This window comes from Rhinoraja longicauda, chromosome 20, assembly GCF_053455715.1.
Source record: "Rhinoraja longicauda isolate Sanriku21f chromosome 20, sRhiLon1.1, whole genome shotgun sequence".
NCBI lineage: Eukaryota > Metazoa > Chordata > Chondrichthyes > Rajiformes > Arhynchobatidae > Rhinoraja > Rhinoraja longicauda.
Window position 1 is genome coordinate 11,275,444 of NC_135972.1, and position 7,278 is coordinate 11,282,721.

The 7,278-nt window shown below is 41.3% G+C and overlaps 1 protein-coding gene across 1 annotated transcript; it reads right to left on the bottom strand.

The window, feature by feature from the left end:
- Nucleotides 1-5,906: 5,906 nt before the first annotated feature.
- On the bottom strand, nt 5,907-7,010 carry LOC144603755 (lactosylceramide 4-alpha-galactosyltransferase-like). The gene has a single exon (XM_078417462.1). The coding sequence runs from the start codon at nt 7,008-7,010 to the stop codon at nt 5,907-5,909; it is 1,104 nt and encodes a 367-aa protein (XP_078273588.1).
- Between the last annotated feature and the right edge of the window lie 268 nt (nt 7,011-7,278).

A 7,278-nucleotide genomic window follows, 5' to 3' on the forward strand; every position in this document is an offset into this window, starting at 1 on the left:
GAACGAGCTGTCTGTCGGGGAATGTTACTGACTGGCCCGCTGCAGACTGCAGGGATGCACTGAAGCTTGGTGCAGCCAACGCCAAGGCTCTGCGGGGGAGGACCACAGTCTAGGGTCCTCCCGCTGCTGGACACGGGGGGCAGGTGTGGTGGAGACGCCCCTCCAAATAAGGGAAAGGATCCTGTATAAATTTGTACAAATTTGGCAAGGAATATCTATATTGAATATAACCTCCAGGAATGCCGGATGGAGTTTCGAAAGGAAAATGTTTTGTAAATATTTATTTATTGAATAAAGTACTTTTTGATTAAAAATATATATATATATATTTCCCAACATAGTTACTAAAACTATATCTTAATTATGAAAATTTATACCTGAGGTGATTTGGCAGTCCTTGTCATCAACTTTTTCGTCTTACTGGCATAATTTTATAGGTGAATTTGGATGGAATATCTTCTTGCATAACTCTACATTTAGCGTTACCACAACTCTCCCTCCAGATCTGGTCCAGCAAGCAAACCACAACTTCAGAAGAAAATTGGAACTACTCTTGTGAATATTACAAGCTTAATTGTGAACAGTTTAATAATAAGTGCAATAAGGCAATGTAATGAAAAAGTAGAAGAAAGAGGCCCACTGCTTTTATATATGGTTGGTCACAAAGATACAGTCAGTTTGGACCATAATATACCATGAGATACCATGAGATACCATGAGATAAAAATGTGAATTTGTGCCCATTAGACCTTGCTGCTCATGATTTATCCATCCCAGCTGAATATCAACACTTAAAGTGAGAATTGTTCACCTCTGACCTTGTTGTGTACTGAGAAACAGGAAGGGAAAGAAAGGATGTAAATGGAAAGAATAAATTTCACCTCAAAAGCTAATTTTCATTCATGTGTAAATGGTTTGACAGGTTTGCTTCAATTTTATGTGTTCGGGATAGAGCATGTTTGGTTTACACAAAACAAAACTTAAGTTTCAGCAAATTGACACCACTAGGTAGCAGCAAAGTCTCAACACAGTTTTGCTATTTAAATTTCTCCCCAGATGCACAATAAGTTGGGACATGGGTTGGGACTGTGCTGGATCAGACCTGCTGTTCAGATTCATTTTATGTGCTTCCCATGCCAGTACAGCCGAGTAGAGATGCGTCGGTAGTATTTTGCTGGGTGTCTGGATTGAGGGGAATCTGGTAAGATGCAGTGAGTCTTCCGAAGATTTCAGGTGATGTGCTTAAGCAAAAATCTTGCCTGGAAAACATTGCCAAATCGCCACAAGAGAACCGAGAGCATAGTTTTTTTTTCTTGTCTAACAGTCAATTTAACAGCCGTAAAGTTTCTCCGACAAGCCATTGTATCCATGCCAAGCCTGATTCACTCTCTTCCAATGCTGATTTGTAGCCCTGTGGACCTTCAAGTACAAATCTGAGAATGTATTTCCTAGAGGTGAGAGGAGTTTCTGCTCCCCTAGCAGGCAGCGAGTTCCATGCCACCATCACCGTCTGATGAAGCATGGTTTCTTCATCTCCCCTCTAATCCTACCAATGATTTTAAATCCTTATCCCCTGGTTTTGATCTCTCTGTAACCCGAAATAGGTCTTTTCAATTCACTCTGGGTGCTGAAAATTGTGTATACTTCTATTATCTACACCCCACCTTAACACCTACTCTTCCAAAGAAAACAATCCCTCACAATGTTTCCGCTTGGATAACATTTTCCAGTACTGGCAGCATTCTTCCAGATCCTCTGAACCATCTCCAGTGCAATCATATCTTTCCTATCATTTGGGGAGAAGGATGTGCTGTTCTCGACCTCAGGCCTACACTGATATACAATTTTATCAAAACTCATTGAAACATCAAATACATAATGAAACGTTGTTTACTGTCTAACTTTTACTCCCATGTGAATTTGCATGTTACGATACAGATATGAGATAGTACAATTTCATCCAGAGAGTTGTGAATCTGTGGAATTCTCTGCCACAGAAGGCAGTGGAGGCCAATTCACTGGATGCTTTCAAGAGAGTTAGATTTAGCTCTTTGGGCTAAATGAATCAAGGGATATGGAGAAAAAGCAGGAAAGGGGTACTGATTTTGGATGATCAGCCATGATAATATTGAATGGCGGTGCTGGTTGGAAGGCTGAATGGCCTACTCCTGCACCTATATTTCTATGTTTCTAATTTTGTTACATTAATTATTTCTTGCATGCGATGATGAACAATATGAATAACTCTAACTTGCATGGGATTGTTTCTCCTCTCCATTTACAGAAGGTTGATGAGACCATGAGATTCAGCTGTGTTCATGGTCATGGCAGTAATGCTACCCTTAATGTTTTAGTTTCGTTTAGTTTAGAGATACAGCGCGGAAACAGGCCCTCCGAGTCTGCACCGACTAATGATCCTCGCACACTGATGCTACCCTACACACCACAAATTATAGATCCCATTATTTTGTGGAGAATGTGAAATTCGGCCAAATCTCGGAGTTTAATTGAATGGGGGGATATTTCCCAAACTCCTGGGAGGTCAGTGACATTTGGACTTTCTCTGGCAGGAGAGCTGAGATTTTTCTCATGATCTTTCAATTGTACCATTTGCCAACAACACAGGCAGAGCCAGAGACCTGTTATTGTTGGCCTAGAGAACTGTTTAGGACTATTCCAAGCAGATTTCCAATGGTTGGAGGTGTGGATCACAAATCAAGTGGGGTGCATCAGATGACCATGGATGCCTTATCAAATTTCTCATCAGTATCCCTCCCAGGGATTCTGCCAGTATCCCACCATCTATCTGCACAAAGAGAAAATTGGAGTTGCACTGTGCCCTACCAACCAACACATTTTTGGGATGTGGGAGGAAATCTGGGCACCAGGAAGAAATCCATGCGGTCGCAAGGAGAACGTGCAAACTCCACGCAGAGAGCAACTGAGACCAGAAGCAAACCTGTGTCTCTGGAACTGGTGAGACAGCTGCACTACATGCACTGTCACAGTGTCACTATGTTGCATGATAAAGGAACCATGAGCAATATTAAACATGAATGGACTTTTGATCATTATTTTTTGAACACCTGCACTAACACTGCAATTTGCTCTGGCAAATTGCTATCTTGATGCACCAGGCATTAAAATAATTGTTCTCCTATCCAAGTGGGACTGTTTGATGCCAAACCAATCTACATTGTAAAGTGATTCGCAGAATGGCACTACGAAAATAAGTAGGAAAGCAAGTTGCGAGAAGGATCAGAGAGATAGAGAGAAGTTGACTGGCCAGGCAAAAAGATGGTGGGTGGAAAATAAAGTGAAGTAATGCAAGTTTATTCCTTTGGGTATGTGCAATAGAAAAAAGAACAAAATATTAATTGAATGGAGAGGGATGGCAGAGTGATTGGGTAGAGAAGGAGATGGGCATCTTTAGACTTTAGAGAAACAATGCGGAAACAGGCCCTTCGGCCCACCGAGTCCACGCCAACCGGCGATCATCCTGGATGTGAACACTATCCTGTACACTGGAGACAATTTTACTATTTTACCGAAGCCAATTGACCTACAAACCTGTACGTCTTTGGAGTGTGCGAGAAAACTGGAGCACCTGGAGAAAACCCAGACAGTCACAGGGAGAACTTGTAAATTCCGTACAGGCAAAGTTGCTGTGGAGATGAAGTAAAATGTAGGAAGAGCACTGAAACAAGGCTCCTCTACCCACACAAACTCACCATTCTCCCATCACTGGAGCGAGCAGATCAGATCATGTCCTTTGGGTCTCTGGATTGCAATATGTGACCCTGAAGTCTTTAAACGTGCTGCCTACGTGTAAAAGACAGCACATGGAAATCCACATGGGGATTCAGTGGTTGCTGACGAGTGAGATATTTCTTGTTTAATTGTGAGCCAACTGTCAAGGGCATAGTCACGACCCTTTGATCCAGTTTCTGTCCCTGGGACATGACGTATGGAGCCGAGGCCGGCACAGGGTGAATCCCAACTGGAAGCTCATTTCCCAATGGGCACAAATTCAACTGGAAATCGGTGCAAACATTTCAAAACACGCACTGCACAATTTTTCCCGGTGCAGTTTATGTTTAATGTACAGGTGGAAATGGGTTCAGTTTCTATAGCGACAATCTGTCTCTGTGTAAACATGAGCACAAGTCAAAATGAGCTCATTTATACAAAGGCAATTTTTTTCTGCAAAAAAGAGCAGAAGAGTGAAATCAATTCATTACGTCAAAAGAAAGAAAAATTACAATTATGTCATTCTAGGATGACACAATTTTGACCCTGAAAAAGATTGAAGTTATATTCTCAGTTATCACTGACCTAGAAACCAATGTTTCTCAACTGGTAATGTACCATTGTGAGTGACAGACCACAAGCACGTCATTCAATGGGCAGTCAAATGTTTACACAGATATTGATAAAGAGTCATTTATATAATGTGACTTTAGAGCCTATCAAATCATATCCAATATCAAAAGAAACAGATGGCTTCTATTCCAGTGTTTACAGCTTGGATGTTGGTTTAATATCTCAACCAAAAGAAGGTTTCGCTTAGTTTCATTTAGAGATACAGCGCAGAAACAGGCCCCTCCAGCCCCACCAAATTCCACAGCCGATCAGGATATTTTTAGAGCGGAGATTGATAGGTTCTTTCTTAGTAAAGGCGTCAATGGTTACGGGGACAATGCAAGAGAATAGGATCGAGAGGGAGAAAAAGATCAGGCAAGGAGACTCAATGTGCCGAATGGTATACTTCTGCTCCCATGTCTCATGATCTTATCACAAAATGGGTGGAATGCAATAGTCAGAATGGTTTCGTTTTAGTGAAATCACATGGGGTACTGCATGCAGCGTTGTTCTCCTTTTCCAATAATATATGTTCCCTGGAGTCACAGTGGGATAAAAATTCACTAGATAGATTGTAGGGAGGAAGGTGTTACCTTACAAAGTTGAGGCTACACTCATTGAAGTCTGAGAGAATGAGAGGCAATCTCATTGATCCACAAGCTTCTGATGGGCTTTAAAAAGTAGAAGGTGTGAAGATGGTTCCCTGGTGGGGGGTGGGGGAAATAAAATACAAGAAAGCCAATCTTGGTATTAAGGAATATATATTTAAGACTCAGATGCAAAGGAATTTCTTCCCTCAAAGTATGGATCATTGGGATACTGCATCCAACAGCAAAAATATCACTGGATATCAAGACACTACATAGATTCGTGCAGAATTACACCAATGCTCTGCAAGTTAAACAGAGCAAAGACTGTAAACTAAGTGTCACAATCCAGGTAAAGATATTTAAAGAATTAGAATTTGTCAATGAATTTGTGATGTCTCAAATATTTGAAGCTCTTCTTAAAAAAGAAAATTTGGCTTTGCCAAACGACACATTTTATTGTCAAAGTTACACACAGGAGATCAATGACTTATATAGATATACAACATATGAAGCACAACTTAGAAAAATACAGGTACATCATACAATTTTCTGGCAACTGATCGTCCGGCACCTCCTTTAATCCAGGCAAAATTATGAGAGGATTGCGTGTGTGATGCACGCTCTTTCAGGACGTGTGCCTCCATGCTGAAAGATTTAATTATTCACTTCTTTGTTTAAGTTTCTACCTGCCCACTGTGTTTTAGAGATACGGGAGGAGTATAATTAGTGGGTCAGAGGTGTATTGTTGAATTATTATTACGTGACCTCTGTTGGTCTGGCAAAATAGATAATCCGGCAAGGTTCTGGACCCAAGAGTGCTAGAAAAAAATCAATAGCATACCTGTGCATTGTTAAGGCTAAGAGTTTTGTAGATTTCAATTTAATGCATCAACTTAGTTTAAATTTTAAACCTGATTTGAATACTAGTGCGCTTAAAAAATAATAATTGCTTTGTTATACATTTTCTTGCCAGTTCATCATGTTGTAAGAGACTGGACAATAGACAGAGCTAAGTTGGTCAATCATCACTTTGGATCCCTTCTGAAAACGAGTTCCATGACTCTTTTTGTTCCAGACGTGCACGGCGTAAGAATTCTTCAGCAACTCTCCAGCCTCTGACTCACTCACCATCTCAAAGTACTTTTTCCAGTCCTGCCACCGGACTGGATAGAAAGCCTCGGGAGATAGCATTGTCACCCCTTTGCACTGTTGTATCTTGGTTACGCTGTTCACTCGACACCACTTTTTAAGAACACGAGTTACCAGCTGAGGTCCCTGGTGGCCCCAGATCCAGCCATTGAAGTGGGCAACAAAATCAGCCAAACAACGTCCAATAAAGTCATGGTGCTGATTGAAAGCCAAGAAGGCAGTGTTTACTAAATATCGCTGTTCTCTGCCAATGCTGTTGCTGAGATTTAGCAGGTTTTTAAGAACAATGATGTCAGTGTCCAAGTAAATCCCACCATATTTCCACATTAAGGCAAGCCTGGTGGCATCGGCGATGGTTGGTATGAGATAGGGTTGCCACCATGGGTTCAGCTTTGAATACCAGAGAGACAATGGAGTATCTGCAAAAAGCTCTTTCAAATCTATTGGCCTTACCTCAACATTGGGAAAACAGTTCAGTAGAGAAATTCCAAGGGTCGGCGTGCTGCCTGTAGCTGAAAGACCCTTCATGAAAAAGACAACTTTGGACGTGGGGTGGGATCTTGCAGCAGACTCCACAGAACACATGGTCAGAAACGTAGGACTGGTTCGTTTGGAGGTCTCCACAAACAAAATAGTTGGATTACTCTCAGTGGGAGAGGAAGCATTTCTCCCAGAATCAGTGCCAACAGATGGGCATTTGATGTGGTCAGGTAACCTGTACCTCACAACCTGAAATTGCTCGCCACCTTTGGCGCTGTAGTAAAGCATTAACGCCATCAAAGAAACCAACTTCAGTGAAATCAAAACACACATGGACGACTTAAACCAAAAGTGATTCTTTGTTGTATCCCCGAGTGAACATTTATTACGAAAAGGACACTGCTGCTTACGATCGCCTTCAGGGATCATTCTTGAGGAATATTGGCTCATGTCTTTGACCTTGATGAAGTGGATGTGTCAATATGAAGTTCAGATTCTTCTACAGACAAAAAAGACAAACGTTAATTTGCTCTGTTTGAACTAAATCAGTTTATCTTTCCCTTAACCTTTCCAAATCTTTCATCCCTTTCCCTGATAGCCCTACTCTTTTCTATTACTCCTGAATATAACAATCCTATTTGCCTCAACTCATGGTGCATGGTTAAACTGGAACGTTATTTACCCACATCAGCTTAAT

Excerpts from the sequence above, each read along its gene's own strand:
- LOC144603755 (XM_078417462.1), bottom strand. The coding sequence starts at position 7,010 with ATGATCCCTGAAGGCGATCGTAAGCAGCAGTGTCCTTTTCGTAATAAA.